This window comes from Meriones unguiculatus, chromosome 7, assembly GCF_030254825.1.
Source record: "Meriones unguiculatus strain TT.TT164.6M chromosome 7, Bangor_MerUng_6.1, whole genome shotgun sequence".
In the NCBI taxonomy this organism is placed as follows: domain Eukaryota; kingdom Metazoa; phylum Chordata; class Mammalia; order Rodentia; family Muridae; genus Meriones; species Meriones unguiculatus.
In genome coordinates this window covers 42375943-42393543 of record NC_083355.1, presented here as the reverse complement: position 1 = coordinate 42393543, position 17601 = coordinate 42375943, and the positions used below count along the sequence as shown (strand labels likewise).

At 54.6% G+C, this 17601-nt stretch overlaps 1 protein-coding gene across 21 annotated transcripts in view; it reads left to right on the top strand.

Annotated features, from left to right (window-relative positions):
- Myo18a (myosin XVIIIA) overlaps positions 1–17601 on the top strand; it is a 101029-nt gene that overhangs the window by 45105 nt on the left and 38323 nt on the right. For 3 of the 21 annotated variants that reach the window (XM_060387241.1, XM_060387233.1, XM_060387235.1), the window contains 14 exons: positions 7298–7333; positions 9207–9294; positions 9475–9581; positions 9673–9849; positions 10170–10383; positions 10596–10738; positions 11864–11964; positions 12681–12744; positions 12897–13041; positions 13365–13385; positions 15088–15264; positions 15476–15566; positions 15758–15950; positions 16998–17084. In XM_060387241.1, coding sequence (XP_060243224.1) covers positions 7298–7333; positions 9207–9294; positions 9475–9581; positions 9673–9849; positions 10170–10383; positions 10596–10738; positions 11864–11964; positions 12681–12744; positions 12897–13041; positions 13365–13385; positions 15088–15264; positions 15476–15566; positions 15758–15950; positions 16998–17084 — 1644 coding nt within the window. Of the gene's footprint in view, positions 1–6065; positions 6144–7297; positions 7442–9206; positions 9295–9474; positions 9582–9672; positions 9850–10169; positions 10384–10595; positions 10739–11863; positions 11965–12680; positions 12745–12896; positions 13042–13364; positions 13386–15087; positions 15265–15475; positions 15567–15757; positions 15951–16997; positions 17085–17601 lie in introns of all 21 variants that reach the window. The other 18 variants (XM_060387244.1, XM_060387234.1, XM_060387236.1 and 15 more) reach the window with 12 other exon arrangements.

The window sequence follows — 17601 nt, the reverse complement described above, 5'->3', positions numbered from 1 at the left end:
GGCCAGTTGGCATCTGGGGCCAGAGAGTAATTTAGGCTGTGGCAGACTTGGGCATGCCTTTGTGCATATGCACAGTCTCTGGCTGGACAATGACCTACAGCAACCAGAACCTTTAGGGAGGGGGAGGGCGTGAGTCAGCCTGAGGCTAAATCCAGAGCTGAGCTCATCCCTGAGCCCAGTGTCCCAGACACTTTGGGGGGCAACCAGTGTTCCTAATGCCTTGCCTTGGACAGCCATTTGGGACCCTGAATACATGCTACTGGAGGAAGGACAGATTTGGAGCTGGTGAGGGACTCGGTGAACTTGGAGCCTGGGCCGTGTCTGACGCTAACAGCGCAGGCGGTGTGCACTGCTGAGAGCGTGTGGTTCGGGAACACTTGCTGTCCTCTAACCTGTGTGCCTGAGGACTAACGCATGGTGTGGTCCCGGGGGGAGGGGCGATAGCCACAGGGGAGGAGGCCACAGGTGCATGCGTCCTCTCTCTCCAGCCCCCCTCTTCCCTTCTCTGCACAGACCCCACTTTCTGAAGTAGGAAGCCTTTCTCTGTGAGTGTTTGCCATCTTCCCTCACCTTGTCCATGTCAGTGAGAACAAACTGAACTCTGGACCCATTGAATATGCTTTGTGGACAAGATGTAGCTTCAATACTGCAGTGCCCATCATGCTGGACGGTGTCCAGGCACTGCTAATTGGAGCTCAAAATTGACCATTGACCCTGGCTGAAAATGAACAGCCCCACTTCCCTATTGGATAATTGATTTTGGATGTTGCTAAGTATGTCTTCCATTAGAAATCAAGGCTTCTCCTGGGTGCCTGTCTTCCCACTCTGCAGGGAAAGAAAGGCATGCTGAGGATGCCAGGGGCTTAGGAACAGAGCTGGTTGCCTGGGGAAGGGAAGAACATTAAATTTCCCGGGGCCGCCTGGAGGGAGAGATGCCGAGAGGTGCTAGAACAGGCTCTTCTGAAATTGGGGCCCAGCCTCCTTGGAGTCCATTCCCAGCTAGAGTCCGAGCTAGAAGAGCCTTTGAAGCATCTCTACCACCAGTCCTTTTCTCAGACAGTAATGGCGGCTGCCATTTCCCCTGGCTCTGCACCGCCTGTCTGACTCAGGCCGCTGGCTCTGGCTGTAGCACAAACTCCCACCCCAGTCGAGCATATTTCTCTCCTCTGCACTTCGCTTTACCTTGGGGTTCCTCCCCCCATCTGCATGGCTGGCAATTCCGTGACCCCAAGACCATGATGTTGTGGACCTCTGATAGCCCCAGTGGGCTGGTTCCCAAGCCCCCCAACATCCTTGGATTTTTACTTTCATAGAGACTCTTGGTTCTTAAAGCACTCTCTCTGTGCAGTATCAGCTGCAGGAAAAGAGATGGCTTGCTCGACCCCAGCCCCAGCTCTGCTCTGCTTCTCAGGGAAGGAAAGACCCCTAGATCTTTTCTCCCAGCTTCGACCTGCCAGTGACTTCTCTGTCTGCTCCCTCAGGTTAAAGAGGAGGACAAAAGTCTGACCAAACCTGGCCCTCCAGGCAAAGAGGAAGGGGCTGTAAGTGCTTCGTTTGCGTGTGTGTGTGTGTGTGTGTGTGTGTGTGTGTGTGTGTGTGCGCGCGCGCGCGCGTGCATTTATCTGGTGGGTTGGCCTTGTCCCTTTCAGTGTTGCCAGTGTGGTTAGAGGGAATGTCAGTAATGGAGTGGAAAGTACAGCCTGTGGCTCCACTTTGGGAGTATGAAGTGGTGGTGGGGGAGCCAAGGTGCTTTGGAGCCCATGCTCTGTCAGCTCCCCAACCCCCTTAGTTGACTGCTTCAGCTTCGGTTTCTTGAACCTTTGGGGGCACTCGGTGCTTAGGTGGGTAACCGCTCGGGTCAGAGAGCGCCGACCAAATGAGAGCTCAGCTGTTGGGAGTCTTCAGCCTGGACTGGGCGCCTAAGGCAAGGGCACAGAGGGGCTCTCGGCAGCTGCTGCTGCTTCACCCCGCCCCACCTCTCAGTTGCTTTGTGCACAACCTGGAAGCTGCCCAGTGTCCCCAGACCTCTGTCATCTTGGGGCAGAGACCCTGAATAAAGCTGGATGCTTACAGGGTGAGAGGGAAGGTGTCTTCCGATCAGTGGTCCATAATTGCAGGCATTTTCAGGATGGGCTAACTGGAGCATGAAGCCATGCTCCCTTACCCCATGGTAGCTGTCCTAACCTCCCTCCTTCCTTGGATGATTGATTTGCCAGACATGTGGCTTCTTTTGGAACTGTAAACACTCCTGGAAGGCCAAGGCTAACCAGTGATTTCAAAGGAATGCGTTTGAGAGAGGTGAGGAAGGAGCCCAAGTTTTCCTTCTTTCGTTTTATAACATGTAAAGTGCTTAGGAGAGTGTCTAGCAGGCAAAATGCCATGTATGTGTTAGCAACTACTCTCATGTCCTCATCCTCACCTGTGGGAGATGGGAGGGAAGCCAGGAATCAGAAGGGAGAGAGTCCTGTCAGTTGGGGCTGTGGCTAGCTCCACAGTATTCTGGCATGCCACTGAATACTCTCAGCCTAAGAAGCTGAAGACGAGCCACTGTCCAGCCCTCCCTCTTCACCCCTTCAGCAGAACCTCCCTAGAGCAGAGGGCCCTCTGCACGTGTCAGGTCTGTCATCTGGGAGCTGTAAACAGGCACAGCAGCCAGCCCTCCGCATTGGTGTGAATCACGGGTGTGCAGGGGGTGGAGGATGAGCCGAACAGGGCAGTGAGTGGTCACGGTCTGGCCGGCTCCTAAATTGACCTTGTCTCCCAGGCAGTGTGGCGAGCTCTGCAGGAAACTCTGCCCTGCCATTAGCCAGCGTGGCCTTCCAGTGGTGGTCTCTTGCTACCTCAGACAGTTCCTGGCAGAGCCTCGGGGAGGGAGAATGCCAATGTATACCAGGCAGCTTCCAGGTGCCCAGAGGGTGGTCTCTACCCTGCTCTCCAGAACTGCGGCTCCTGGATTGTTTAACCCTTTGTGGGCCTGAGTTGCCTCCCCTCCCTCCCATCATTTCACACATGCCCTCTGGGAGGTAGGAGTCTCCAAACCCACGAGAAGTTTACAAGAGGGAAACAATGCTGGGTCTCTGCAGCTCTTGAGAGTTGAGGTGAAGGGGAGACAATTTCTTATCAATTTCTTCCTTCAGGAGGGTCAGGCTGTGGGTTTGATTGCCTAGAGAGCTGAGTGATGAAGAAATAGGGATGACAAGGACAGGAAGGCCCGAGGAGCTGGGCCTAGCGTGACCTCCTCACCTTCCAGCGCTACTGGCTGTGAGGGGATGGGGTGTGGGTGGATTGGTTCTTGTAATTACCCTGACATAAATACATAAAGATTCCAGGGTCCTTGTGGGCTTTGGGGACTTTGTGGTGGTGTCTTCACACCTTCTGTGGTGGGCAGTAGGGTGATTTGTGAGAAAGGGAAGCCAAGCTTTCCGATGCAGTTGTGCTATCTAGCAGTCTAGGCTCTGGAAGGGTGAGGGAGATGTACTGGGGAAGAGAAGGGAGCTTTTGGATCTGTGTGTGAGTGGGTGAGTGGAAGGTCTGTCTTGGGGCCCGAGGCCACACCCCCTCACATCCTGTGTGCATGACTGCAGGCCTGTGGGGTTGCATCTCATGTCTACCTGTATTTATGTGACTCCAGCCAGAGGGCAGCTCTAAGGACAGCAGTGGTCCATCCAGGAGTCCTCAGCCTGCCACCAGCCCAGTACCCTCAGAGACTTCCCAGAGAGCCAAGAGCCCTGAACCCACGCTCACTATGAATGGCCTAGGCACTGCCTTAGCCGAAGGGCCAAATGAAGAGGCTCAGGGGCTGTCCCGGAAGCGGGTGGCGAATGCCGTGAGGAAGGTGGTAAGCAAGGTCCTGCCTGGTGAGGAGCCTGGGAATGCCAAGGAGCCTCCAGGCCGAGGAACCAAGTCCCCTGAGCACCCAGCTCGAGGCAAGAAGGGAGAGAAGGCAGCCTCTGGTCCCAAGCCCCAACCCCCGCCGCCTCCTCCTCCTCCTCCTGCTCCATCGAAGCCTGAAACAAAGAAAGAGGCAGCCAAAGATGAGCTCTCTGTGGGCCTGCGCAGTCTGATGTCCCGGGGCCGAGGCAAGGACCACAAGTCCCGTAGCAAGCAGCCTCCTGGGAAGGGAGAGAAGGCCCCCAGCCAAGAGCCAGCCTCCTCTGGAAAATCAGGCTCTCCAGACATGGTGGACTCCCCCAAGAAAGCAGGGTCCCCAGCCAAGCCTGAAACCTCAAGTAAGCGGCGCTCCCCAGCCCCAGCACAAGAACTGGCTGACCCAAACCTGGCTGGCGAGAGGTTGAACCCCTCTGGAGAGCAGCAGGAGGTACCCCAGTGTGCTGCTAACCTCCCCTGCCCCTCACTACTCTTCCTTGAGGGCTCCGTGCCCTCATGATGGCATCCTCAAGCTTGCAGGAGCCTCGCATGACCAAAGCTGGCCCAGCGTCATGGGCCTACCCACCATGGCAGGGGCTGCATGACTCTCATTAACTCTGTGCCAGAACTGGCCTGGGCTCTGGTCTGGTTGCTGAGATGGGACGTGCTAACCAGCATTGCTGCATGCCTTTCCGTAAAAGTCAAGAGCGGTCTCTAGCTATACAGAGCCAGCTTGAGGCGCCGTCTCCAAAGCTAAAGATCGCAGTCTTGGCAGATGAGTGCAAGGTGGAAATAGTTTTAAGCCAGGTAACCCAGGCTCACATCCACAGCCATACCCCTGTGAGACTTCAGCAAGGTCCATCGCTAAAGGCCTGTTTGGCAAGTGGGGTGGGGTGGGGTTATAATGCAGGTCCTTAGCCTCTTCTGTGAAGTCTTAAGTACTGAGAGTTAGTCATTTTTATATTTTGGGATGTTTTATGGTATACATGCTAGCAGCCACCTGCAGCAAACTTGTGTGACTACGTCCAGAGGAAACTCGTGAGTATTCTCCCTGCAGGAGGATAAAAGATCAACAGGTATTGCCACCAACATAATTAAGAAAACTCTTCTATTTGGGGACTCCTTGGATGGAGTCACAAACAAGGGGTAAAACCTACCTTGAAGGGCGGCTGTGTTGATCAGGTCTGATGCAGGTTAAACGCCAAGCCTGTCACCAGTACCCACAGCGATAGGCCTGACAGTGATGCTGACACTGACTGATGCTGTCACTGCTTTCTTCAGGCCTGGCCCGAACATGTATTCTGGCCGCAGCACTCCTGGGAAGCCCTGTGCCTGGGTGACAGGCAGGCATGGCGAGCCCCTTTGTATCGGCACTACCCCATCTTCATGGTTGATGGCTCCTTGGCTGGCCTTGAGTTAGGGTCAGTTCTTTCCAAGCTCCTCTACCTGAGGGTCCTGTTGAGGTCTCACAGGATGTGTGTTGGGGGGTCGACATTAACTTCCCCACTTAGCAGGTTCCTAGTAGCTAGAAAGAGAGAGTGAGGTGGATGCCAGGGCACAGTCTGAGGGACCTTGAGGCACTTACTGGGTGCTTCCTGCTGGTAGCCATCTTTCCTGGAAGCTGTCTTGCCCCATTCTTCCTGGGTACTGCAGGATGTCCAGGAAAGCCAGCTGCCACCCTTCCGCACCTCCTGGCCTACTCTGTCAGGGCAGTGTATTCCTATCCCCCAGGGAAGAGTTGGCAGGGGCTTTCTGGCCTGAGGATCAGGGTAGGAACTGAACTTCAGTCCCTTGGGGGAACCTGTAAGTAACCAGGAAGTGTCCTGTGCTTGTCTTGGCCTGTTACCTTCTCCCTCCAGCTCTCTGTACCTTTTCCTTGCACTAGGGTGGAGTTGGAGGCTGAGACATGTCTTGACCTGGATTTCATCCCTTGTTCTTCCTGGGACAGGAGCAAATGGGGAGGGTAACAGGGTTGTTCAGAGCACACAATGTTAGGGAGAGTAACTCAAGGCCTCATAGGCACCTCCTGTTCCTTTTTTTGAATCATACAGTTTCAAAACTCAAATTGGCGCTCAGCTTGTTTCCCTGACCCTGCTCCACTTCTGCATTGGGTCCCAGTAACTTCCCTGGGCTGAGAGCTTGGCGTGTGGTGCCCTCACTGTCCCCTGGGCCAGAACTAATGGTGGTTTAACCTTTAGGCAGGAGCTGAGCCTGAGGTCCAGCTGAGTCCCGCAGAGGAGGCACACCAGCGACTTGAGAGGATCTTCACTGCTTCTGTAATGCCAGCTCTCTTTCGTGTGTGGGGTTCCCAATACTTGGCCCTCTTCTTCCTAAGGCTGGTGGCTAAGACTGTGTGCATGCTCTCGTGTGTGTGTGTGTGTGTGTGTGTGTGTGTGTGTGTGTGTGTGTGTGATGGAAGGGAACCCCATGGCTGTCCACAACCCTCATAATGGCTCTTTGGTTGGAGAAAAGAAAGCTGAACTTTATGAAATATTGATCCTCCAGACAGACTAGGGCCCAGTGACCATGGAGGGGCCCTTCATAGCTTTAGTCCCTTTCTCTAGCCCTGGTTTCCTACTTTGGGGATACTCATTGGTGTTGGGGTCTGGTGTATGACAAGACAGGAGTCAATTTTGATACCAGGGGCCTAGACCCACGTGGACATTAACCTTTCTCATTCCTAACAGCCAGTGCCCAAGACTTGCCTGGCTCTCATTTCTGCCAGAAAGGCTTTGGGGGGCTTTGAGTAGGCAGACTGTAATATAGAGGTCAAGGCTGGCTCAAGGGTTGGGCAGCTGACAGGTAGCCCTGTGGTTGGAGCTGGGTGGAATGATGCCTCTGCTTGCCAGGTGGTCAAGGTGCCTGCCCGGGGTGGACCATGTTGCAGTGGGGGTTTGAAGAAGATGTCATAGATTTAGGCTGTCAGTTCCGTGAACTAGCTCTGAAATGTAAATGGAGCCCTCGGTAAGGGGAGTGGCACCCCCACGGCCTGTGTTGAGAAAGGAAGGACAGCTTTTTGTGTGTGTCTGTGTCATAAACAGGCTGGTGCTCTTGGGGGAAAAAAAAAGGTCCCAGGGGCCCCTAACCTTGGGTGTTGTGAGGTGACCTGGCCCTCCAGGGGCATGGAAGAGGGAGACTAATCCAGGGTGGACTGAATAGCCAGTCCCTCAGAGACTGGCTGGAGACAGAGTGGCAGATGCTTGTGTACCACAAGGAATAATCCACAAGACCCTTCCTTCTGTAGGGTCTAATGATAACAAGAGCTCCTATCCCTGTGGTGGTCTGGCCTCTCCTGCCTAGCCAGTACTCCAGTCTGGGGCAAGGGAACAGTGCTGGCTCACTGGTCTAGGGGTGTCTTTTGGAGGGTACCTGCAGTGCTCGCTACCTGTCTTCACCTTTCTCTCTTTCTCTCTCTGCTCGCTGCTGGTAGCTGGACCCTGAGGCCGCCTCTCCTGCCCACAGCCAGGTAGGGTGCTCCTGCCCCACCCAGGAGCCCTCTGCTTTCTCCGATGACAACCCACCACCCCCACCTTGCACGTGGGTTGGCGTCTGTGCTCGGGCCTCCTGCTGGAGTGTAAGGCCTCTTTCCCTCCAGGTTCCCACTTTGTGTCAGGGGAGCCAGGGGAGCTGAGATGGTACAGCTGCGGCCCTTGGGGACCACCACTGCCCTCCCTTCCCCAACCCCTTCCTCGCCAGCTTTGCCTCCTAGCCTCTGAAGCCCAGGCATTTCTGCCCTGATCACCCTGGGTAGGAAAGAACCAAAAGACCTTTCTTCCTCTCCTTAGCCCCAGCCTGAGGATGAGATGGTCTCCACGTTCTGGTCAGTGTGAGAAACTTGTTTTTAGACAGGCCATGACCCTTGATGTCATTCCTGACATGGCCATAGAACTTGCGCACTCAGGACAAAAGTTTCACTTGATTCATGTGATTTGAAAAAGACAAAACACTGGTGATTTGTTCTCTGAAACAGAGTCTCTGTATGTAGTCCTGGCTGTTCTAGACCTCACTATATAGACCAGACTGGCCTTGAACTCACAGAGCTCTGCCTGCCTCTGCCTCCTGAGTGCTGGGTCAGAGGTGCCCATCAAGACTGCCAGCTCAATCCTCCAAATATTAAAAGATAAAAACCCAGTATGTTAAAGTTTTATCCCTTAGATAAATCAAAACATTGACAGCTTTGCTATGATCAGGCTATTGATCTCCCTTCTGTTCTGAGCTAAGAAATGTGATGAAGACGCTACAATATTTCTGCTCACCTGTTCTTGTCATTTTCTGTCCCTTACCCAGGGTTCAGTATCACAGGGTGGTGTCCCTGCCTCACTCTGGGGTTTCATGAGAAAGGGACACACGTGGGGTAAGAATCTGGGGTGTTGCCAGCTGGGGAGAGTGTCCGAGCCAGTGTAAGCCTGACACCCTGCTTCTGGGGTGCCAGCCTCCTCCAAGGTGCCATGACATTGCTGACATGTTGCCCACACACCACCAAGGAGCCTGATAAGGTCCCTTTCATATCCCTGTTCCTCTGGTGTCCCTGTTTCCTAGTTCAAGTGTTGCTGTTAGGGGGTGTCAGATCTGATAGCCCCACGCTCTGACAGTGCCTATTTTGATTGCTGGTCTCTGACCTCAGGGGCTTCCCAGCTCTTTCACATCTACTTCTGTGCTTCCTGTGTTTGACAAAGCAGCGCTGTCTCCATGCCCATGCTGCCCTGTGCCCTCATGTGGCACTAATATACCCACTAGGTTTGTGTAGTTTGTAGACTGTGACTTGGAGAAGGCGCTATCCCCTTGCCCATACAGAAGGTCTGTAGGCCAGAGCCCAGGGCCTCTTACCATTCCACAGTGCAGAACCCTAGGGTGCAGGAAAATGGCTCTTCCAGGCTTGTGGCAAGAGGCCTTTCTTTTGGCATAAAAGAACCAGCAATTGTGGCCCAGACATAGAATTCAGGGCTTGAGTCAGATCTCACAGGCTCCCAGGGATGAAGGGATGGGGCAGCTAGATGAAGCCTGGTGACTTGCTTTCCTGTGGCTGGTTCTCTGGTGGTCACAATGCTCCCTGTGTCCATGGACCCTCAAAGTTGGTATAATTCCTAACCTCACTGTCTTTGTTGTCAGCATTCCTGGCTTCCTGCCCTCTCTCTCTCTCTCTCTCACAGACACACACACATACACACGACAGAAACACACATATATACACATGTGACGTGACCTGTGTTTCCCACCTAACCGGTCCACTTGGTCAGTGGCTCAACTTGAAGCCCTTCCCTCCCTTGTCATTTCATTCCTGCTGTTCTTGTCTCTGTCCTTTAATGCAGTGTCTGTTCATTCCTCCCTTCCCTCTATAGGCGAAGACAGAAGAGCAGATTGCTGCCGAAGAGGCCTGGTATGAGACGGAGAAGGTGTGGCTGGTCCATAAGGATGGCTTCTCCTTAGGTGAGTCTTTGGAGGTTGGGTATAGACACTGGGACTTGAGTCAGGTCTGGCAAGGGATTGCCTCTACTTCTGGTGAGGCCCGGTAGTGAGCAAGGAGAGGCTGGTGAGCCAGTGGGGAAGAAGGTCTAAGGAGAACAATAGAACTTCCCAGGCCCAAGTCCAACCATCCCTGCTCTGCAGCCAGCCAGCTCAAGTCGGAGGAGCTCAGCCTACCTGAGGGGAAGGTGCGTGTGAAGCTAGACCACGATGGAGCCATCCTGGATGTGGATGAAGATGATGTAGAGAAGGTTGGAAGGAAGCTACTGGCAAGGGAGGACACAGGCAGGGCAGGCCTGTCCCCTGTGATGCAGATGGGATCTGTCCTCATTGTCTCCTCAGGCTAATGCTCCCTCATGTGACCGTCTAGAAGACCTGGCCTCACTGGTGTACCTCAACGAGTCTAGCGTCCTGCACACAGTGCGCCAGCGCTATGGGGCTAGCCTGCTGCACACGTATGCCGGCCCTAGCCTGCTGGTCCTCAGCCCCCGAGGGGCCCCTGCTGTGTATTCAGAGAAGGTGTGCCTTCCTAAGGACCCACCCACCTGCCTCACCCTGCCTTTTCTGGTTCTCTACTCTTTCTCTCTGGTGTCCACTGAGTTCCTGCCCACTCTCATAGTTGACTTTGGGAAGAGGAAGCAAAGGGTGGGGACAGAAGGCTAGCCTGCAGTCTTTAACAGAGTGGTTGGGTATCTGCATTTCCGTGGACGGCTTTGCCCTCAAAATACCCTGGGCGTCTGTAGAGTGGCAGTATAGAAATATGCGAGCCCTATAGAAGTAAGACTAGGTGGCCCAGCTCCCAGAGCCCCCTTCTTCCCTCAGTACCTCTTCTGTTCAAGGTGATGCACATGTTCAAGGGGTGCCGGAGGGAGGACATGGCACCCCACATCTATGCAGTGGCCCAAACCGCATATAGGGCAATGCTGATGAGCCGCCAGGACCAGTCCATTGTCCTTCTGGGTAGCAGTGGCAGTGGCAAGACTACCAGCTTTCAGCATCTGGTGCAGTATCTGGCCACCATTGCTGGCACCAGCGGGAGCAAGGTGTTTTCTGGTGAGGCGGGGCTACAGGGAGAATAGACAGGGGGCAGGGTATGGGAAAAGGAGAATGATGCGGCTCTCCCCCCCCCCTGTCCTGTTCCTTATCCCCCTGAACTTCCCAATCCCAATCTCTGGGCAGTTGTTTTCTGGGACATCCTGGGGCCGGTGGCATGGGGGTAAGCTGTCCCTGATTTTCCTGATGTCCCTTGGGCCTGTGCTCTGCAGTGGAGAAGTGGCAGGCTCTGTCCACCCTCCTGGAAGCCTTTGGGAACAGCCCTACCATCATGAATGGCAGTGCCACCCGCTTCTCCCAGATTCTCTCCCTGGACTTTGACCAAGCTGGCCAGGTGGCCTCAGCCTCCATTCAGGTAAGAGGCATTGCCCAGGCCTAGGGAGCAAAGATGGACCCCTGGTTTCACGTCCTGGGAGTCATCCTCTCTACTACCTCATTAGCCTGGGATTCTGCCCTGACGCAATGGAAGCCATGACGGCATCGGCAGGGCTGGTCAGTGCTGTCCCCATTCTGGCCCCCAGGCCTCCCACATCATCTCCTTTCCCCTCCGAATCCCACTGTGGGGACCCCCCCCACACACACTCTGCCCACTCTCTGAAACTCAGGGACTTGAGACTTCTCTCAGGCCAGTGCTACAACACTTAGCAGTGAAGTCAGGCCCAGGCACACCGATCTTCTCCCATGCTGAATAAAGTTTCTTTAAAAAAAAAAAATTACATCTGGGGGCTGGGGAGATGGCTCAGAGGTTAAGGGCCCTGACTGCTCTTCCAGAGGTCCTGAGTTCAGTTCCCAGCAACCACATGGTGGCTCACAACCATCTATAATGGGATCTGATACCCTCTTCTGGCTTGTAGGCAGACCATTGTATACAGAGTAAATAAATATATCTTTTTTAAAAATTACATTTGTAATCCCAGCATTCAAGGAGGCAGAGACAGGTGGATCTCTGTGAGTTTGAGGCCAGCCTGATCTACAAAGCAAGTCCAGGACAGCCAGGGCTACACAGAGAAGCCCTGTCTCGACCCCCACCCCCCAAAGTTTACGTTTATTCACTTATTTGTGTGTACCTGTCTGTACACATTTACACAGGCGTGCCATGGCGCATGTGTGGAGGTCCGAAGGCAACTTGCTGGAATCAGTTATTTTCTTCCATCATGTGGGTCCTAGGGATCAAATCCAGGTTGTTAGGCTTGGTGGCAAGCTTTTCGTCTGCCAAGCCATCTTGTCATCCCCTAAATGAAAGCCATAAGCATCCATCACCCTAGGGAGGTGGGTTCCCGGGAGCTGGGCATAGCAGTAACGCCCCTACCCCAAGAGTTGGGGACTTTTTTCTTCTTTTGCTCAGCTCTGCTTGCTACCTTTTCTGATCTTGGAGTGAGGTGGATGAGCACTTGCGAATAGGATGCCCTGATGGGTCTCTGGGCTTGGAGGGTCAGGGGTGGGAGGAGTGTGACCCTGCCATACCTCTGCTGTGCCATAGACAATGCTCTTGGAGAAGCTGCGCGTGGCCCGGCGCCCAGCCAACGAGGCCACTTTCAATGTCTTCTACTACCTGCTGGCCTGTGGGGATGGCACCCTCAGGTGAGATGGGGTGGGGTAGTCTAATGGGACTCTGGACTCCAGCCTACTGACTGGGATTTTGCCACCTTCTGGCCCACTGTGTTCATTGCTTGCTGTGTGCTGGCTCCAAGGTCAGCCCTAGGGGGGATGTTGAGATGGTATAGACTCAGGTCTTACTTACAGATTCAGGAATTACTTGGTCCCAAATCTTGGGGTCACGCTGTGTGAAGGGGACACACTGGCCCCTCACTGGTCAGTGGTCTCTGGGTCTGGGGAGGGAGCTCAGCTGCATACAGGTGGTGGCTGGCTTTCACGCAGTTGTGCAGCTGCTGTGAGCTGAGCTGGCCTGAAAGCCAAGCCTTCTCCAGTACCCTCCAGCTGGCCCTGAGCCGCGCATTGCAGGACTCTTCCATGTTCTTCAGACCGCCTCTCTGCAGGCCAAGCTGGTGGCTCTGGGCACCCGCTTCACTTTCTTTCACAGCAGAGGCACAAATGGTCCTTCAGGCAGGCTCCTGGCTCCTCTCTGGGGTTCTAAGTGTACCCCTTTCTTCTAGGGAGGCTGGTGTCCCTACTGAGGCATCCAACCCAGTTAGGAAAGGTGGCAGATCTAGCTGGATTTTTGGGGCGATGGGCAGATGGAACACACAGTCTGGAAGCTGATTATTTGTCACCTCTGAGGAGGATATGGCCTTGACCGGAGACCAACCCTCATGCCGATGCCTCCTTTCTATCCCCAGGACAGAGCTCCATCTGAACCACTTGGCAGAGAACAATGTGTTTGGGATTGTGCCATTGGCCAAGGTGAGAGCTGGGCTGGTGGCTCTGGGGCTAGGAGCCTCCACTGGTGGGTGTTTCTAGCCGGGCCCTGCATTCCCAGGGGGTGCAGTGGTCTGGGGACTACGGGGAGGGAAGCCCTCTGAGGCTCAGAGCCATCATCCCTGTCTACCCTCCAGCCTGAGGAGAAGCAGAAGGCCGCTCAGCAGTTCAGTAAGCTGCAGACGGCCATGAAGGTGCTGGCCATCTCCCCGGAGGAACAGAAGGCCTGCTGGCTCATCCTGGCTTCCATCTACCACCTGGGGGCTGCTGGAGCTACCAAAGGTAGTGGGCAGCCTGTCCTGTTACCCAGAATGCCTTGGAGGCCCCTACCCATGTGTGTGGCTCGTTCTTGTCCCACACACTCAGCTGTTACCAGACAACCTTCCCCCACCCCCACACATACTTTGACTTGTAACCTGTCTCAGTCCTCCACATTAGGGCAGGCGAGAAACATCTCTGCCCGTGATTGCCTGAGGCTTGGCCTTAGCTGTCAAGACTGAGAGCACAGAGAGGAGCAAGTGGGTGGCGAGTGGGGGTGGTGGTGAGGGATGGAAGGTACTCCCTCAGAGCGGGTGAGTGACGCCTTCTCATTCCCTTCCTGATAGAGCCCCTTGAGGAGCAAGCCGGTAACTGACCTTGTTGTACCTTGGGGTGTAGGGTCCTGCTTGACTGTCTTGGTGCTTCCCCAGGCTTCTGGGCACTGGGCTCATTCTCGTGGCACGGAGAACTGGTCTAAGGAGAAGCCCTATGTTGAGGGTAGAAGAGGAGCTTGGTATCTGTGGGACCTCTTAGAGCCCCCCAATTTCAGTTTTTCCTTCCCATTTTGCATCCGGAACCTGGGGCTCCCTGAGACCAGTTTCCTCACCTTCCAATGCCATCGGAAGTTGCTGCTCTTTGTCCTGCATGTCAGGGTGGAGGTCCCTAGGGTGCAGCAGGCACCTGGTGATGGATGGACTTAGCTTCTGCACTTGGGATCCATGCTTGTGGAGGGCTGGGGCACGATCTGACTCGGAAGAACGGTTCTCTTCCTTGGATATTGCACTGAAGGGCCACGACTGTGGCAGCTCCTCACCCCTTTTCCTCCTGCCTTGCAAAAGGGTATGCTGGCTCCAGACAGCACTTCTGGCTTTTGCTCTGTCTTCTGGGAGATGTGAGAAAGTGGGGGCTGCTTAGCAGGAGCCGGGACACATCGGTGGTTGCGGGCGCATGCAGGGACACGTGTCTGGGTATCTGGTCTCTATGATAGCAGCTCTGGGTCACCCTGAGTGGACCTTCAGACTTTGGGGAGGAGGGTGTGAGGGTGTGTAGCTGTGTTCTTCTACTCTGAGGAATCAGGCCCAGGTTTCCTCTGACCCTTCTAAGTTTCGACTGCCAATCGGATGCCCTGAGAGTTGAGTAGTGCCGTTCCCTCAAAGTTTCTAGCTTTCCCAGGGTTCTATGTGTGTGCACGCGTGCATATGGTATGTGTGTCTTGCCCACGTGTGCAGTAGGGCATCTTCTGTGGGTCTCTTTCTCTGTCAGTGTGATGATATCCACGAACACGTTCCTTTGAGACTGTGTACTTTTGTATCTCAGAGCCAAATGCGATCGCGTTTTCTTGCCTGCTCATCTTCGTAAACCCCTGCCTCGCACAGTCCCTTCCCCAGGGCCTGGCAGGCTCAGTTGATGACTGTTTGCTAACACACTGTTTTTCTTTGCATGCTGCATGCTGGTCCTTTGCCTTACAGAAGCTGCTGAAGGTAAAAACCTTGTTTCTTGTTAGCTTTCCCTAATTGCTGTGATTAGACACATGTTGGCTCAGGCGCATATGTCTGTGTGGGCTGTTCCCTTTCCCCTGCGGCTCTGTTGCCTCTCCACAGTTGAGCCATTAAGGTGTCTATGGTCTCCCTTAGGGTAGGGTGGGGGTGGGGGACCCTAAGGGATCCAGGGAAAGGACAGGTGCGGTTGCTCTCTCTTGCTAAGACCCCCGGCAGGCACAGGTGACCCCAGTGCTCCTGCTGGGTAGTCTTCACCCTCTGACCCCATCCTCAGCCAACTCAAGCTGGACACCCCTGGATTAAAGGGACTGTGTACCCTCTAGTGGCAGCCTGTGGAGTCGGTGTTTCTTTTAGGACTCTTTCCACCTTTAGGGGACTCTGTAAGAGCTGGCAGCTGCTGGCTATTCTGTTCCCATGCCGAGCTCAAGTGGTGTTATCAGGACTGTCTTTGGCCTTCAGAAGATGCCAACTCCCCCATCCTATGGGGTGAGGGTGCCAGAAGTCATGGCGGTCTTCAGTTGTTCTAAGGAGAACCTTAGGTGCTAAATCTTTTCTTTTTCCCACCCCACAGCTGGGCGTAAGCAGTTTGCCCGCCATGAATGGGCCCAGAAGGCTGCATACCTCCTGGGCTGCAGCCTGGAAGAGCTGTCCTCAGCCATCTTCAAACACCAGCTGAAAGGAGGCACCCTGCAGCGGTCCACCTCCTTCCGTCAGGGCCCAGAGGAGAGCGGCCTGGGAGAGGGTACAGGTGCCCGGGGGCCCTTGGGTGAGGGGTGGAATCAGAAGGCCTTGCCTGGGACTTGCTGCCATCCTGGATGTGGGAGGGACGACTGAAGTGGATAGATGCTACCAGAGGGACAGCCCCAGGACTCCATGCTACCTTTGTGGGTAGAGAGCATTCCTGGGCAGGGGGTGTGGCCCCAAGGGCCGAAGCTACATGTGCGTCTCTTGTTGCATAGGCACCAAACTGAGTGCTCTGGAGTGCTTAGAGGGCATGGCATCTGGGCTCTACAGCGAACTCTTTACTCTCCTCATCTCCCTGGTGAACAGGTAAGCGCCGAGTGGAACACAGAGGCTCCCTGCTTTCTGCTATAGTAGAAGTGAGGTTGTTGCTTGGGGGGGGGGGTGGCTCAGGCAGGGCTCTCTTCTACCAGCAGAGGACTCCCTGTCCCTGTCAGAGAAGTGGGGCCCCCTGTGTGGTAGGGCCCCATCCAGCTCTGACCCAGGCTCTTCCCGCTAAGGGCTCTCAAGTCTAGCCAGCACTCGCTCTGTTCCATGATGATTGTGGATACGCCAGGCTTCCAGAACCCCGAGTGGGGTGGGTCAGCCCGTGGAGCCTCCTTTGAGGAGCTGTGCCACAACTATGCCCAGGACAGGCTGCACAGGCTGTGCCATGAATGTACCTTCCTGCAGGAGCTGGAAAGATACAAGGAGGTAGGTGGCTGCCCCAGCCCTGCGCCCCTCTTCCAGCCAGGGCATCCTGGGCAGGGCCTCTGCATGCATGCAGCACTGAGTCCCAGCTCTCTGACCCCACTCATCTCTGCCTTCTGGAACAAGAATTTTATTCAGGCCTTGGCTATGTCCCTCTTTCCCTCCCTTCCTCCCTCCCTCCATCCCTCCCTCCCTCCCTTCCTCCCTCCCTTCCTTCCTTCCTTCCTTCAATATTCATTTATTTTATTATACATACTGTGTTCTCCCTGCATGTATGCCTGCAGGGCGAAAGAGGACATCTGATCTCATTATAGATGGTTGTGAGCCACCATGTGGGTGCTGGGAATTGAACTCAGAGCCTCTGGAGGAGCAGCCAGTGCTTTTCACCTCTGAGCCATGTCTCCAGCCCCCAGCTGTGTCCTTTCTTTGTGGACAGTCTATAGTCCAGGAAACTGAAGGGATATTCAGAGTCCCAGGGAGATCTCCTTGGTGCCTCTTTATGGCATCCTTTTCAGTTTGTGAATTTTCACAGTGCAGTGTCTGCCTCAAGGTGGGACTTAGGTGCCTCTTCTCCCAGATCTCAGTCCCAGATCTCTTAGAATCTAAGATGGTGGCTAGCTATCAGGCCCCTCCCTGAAGAGGTCTCTAGAATGTGAGTTCTGGTTTTTCTTTCTCCTGCGGATGAGGATATGTGTCTTGGATAAGAGGAGACCCCAGAGGGAGGGATGTGCCCTTGTCTTCGTGAGTTCTAAAGACGATTGTGTGAGATGCAGAGAAGGCTTATTCTGCATTGCCTAACCAACTGATGCAGATAGCGGCAGAGTGTGAGTGCTGTTTGGTGTAAAAGAGATTATGAGAATTTTAGCTGTCAAAAAATACTGAGTATTACCTTAGGAGGTAATGAGCAGTTTGTCCTTCAGGATAGTTTAGGGACTCCTGCATGGAGTTGAGGCATTAGATTGCTGTCGCCAGAGGTCCTGCCTAGCCTGCTCTTATAGCTACACACCCTTCGTGGCCCCATGTGCATTACTGTTGTACCTTCTTTCCTAGGAGAACATCGAACTGGCATTTGATGACTTGGAGCCGGCCACAGATGACTCGGTGGCTGCTGTGGACCAGGCTTCCCACCAGTCCCTGGTAGGCATGTCAGGGAAGCCCGGGCTAGCCTCAGCTCTTTCCCACTCGACTGCCTCTGGTCGAGCCCTCCCGGCTGAGCTGCTGCTGGGGCTGCCACTGTGGTCTGAGGAAGGGTAACACCCGCATATCACGTACTACCAACTCCAGGGCTCTACCCTTGAGCACTCAGTCTGGCTGGGAAGGTGCACACTCTCCTGCCTGGTGGAGTCGGTCACCATCATCCAGAGTCCCAGCCAAACAAGTCCCTCTTCTCTCGCTACCCGAGGCTCAGACTCTGTCCTGAGCCTAACTGAGCCCTCAGTGTACCTGCCTCAAGCCCTGACATCTGCTGCTGGGGGGTGAGGGGGTGGGGTGTGACTCTAAATCCATTGTCACAAGAGGAAGACAGACGCAGTCTACCAGGGCCTGGGTGAGGAAGCAGCGACACCCTTAAACAGCGTCAAGTGTAAAATGCCCAAGGGGACAGACAAGATGTGAGTCCTCACCCCACAGCCTTGGGGACAAGCTGTCACCCTCT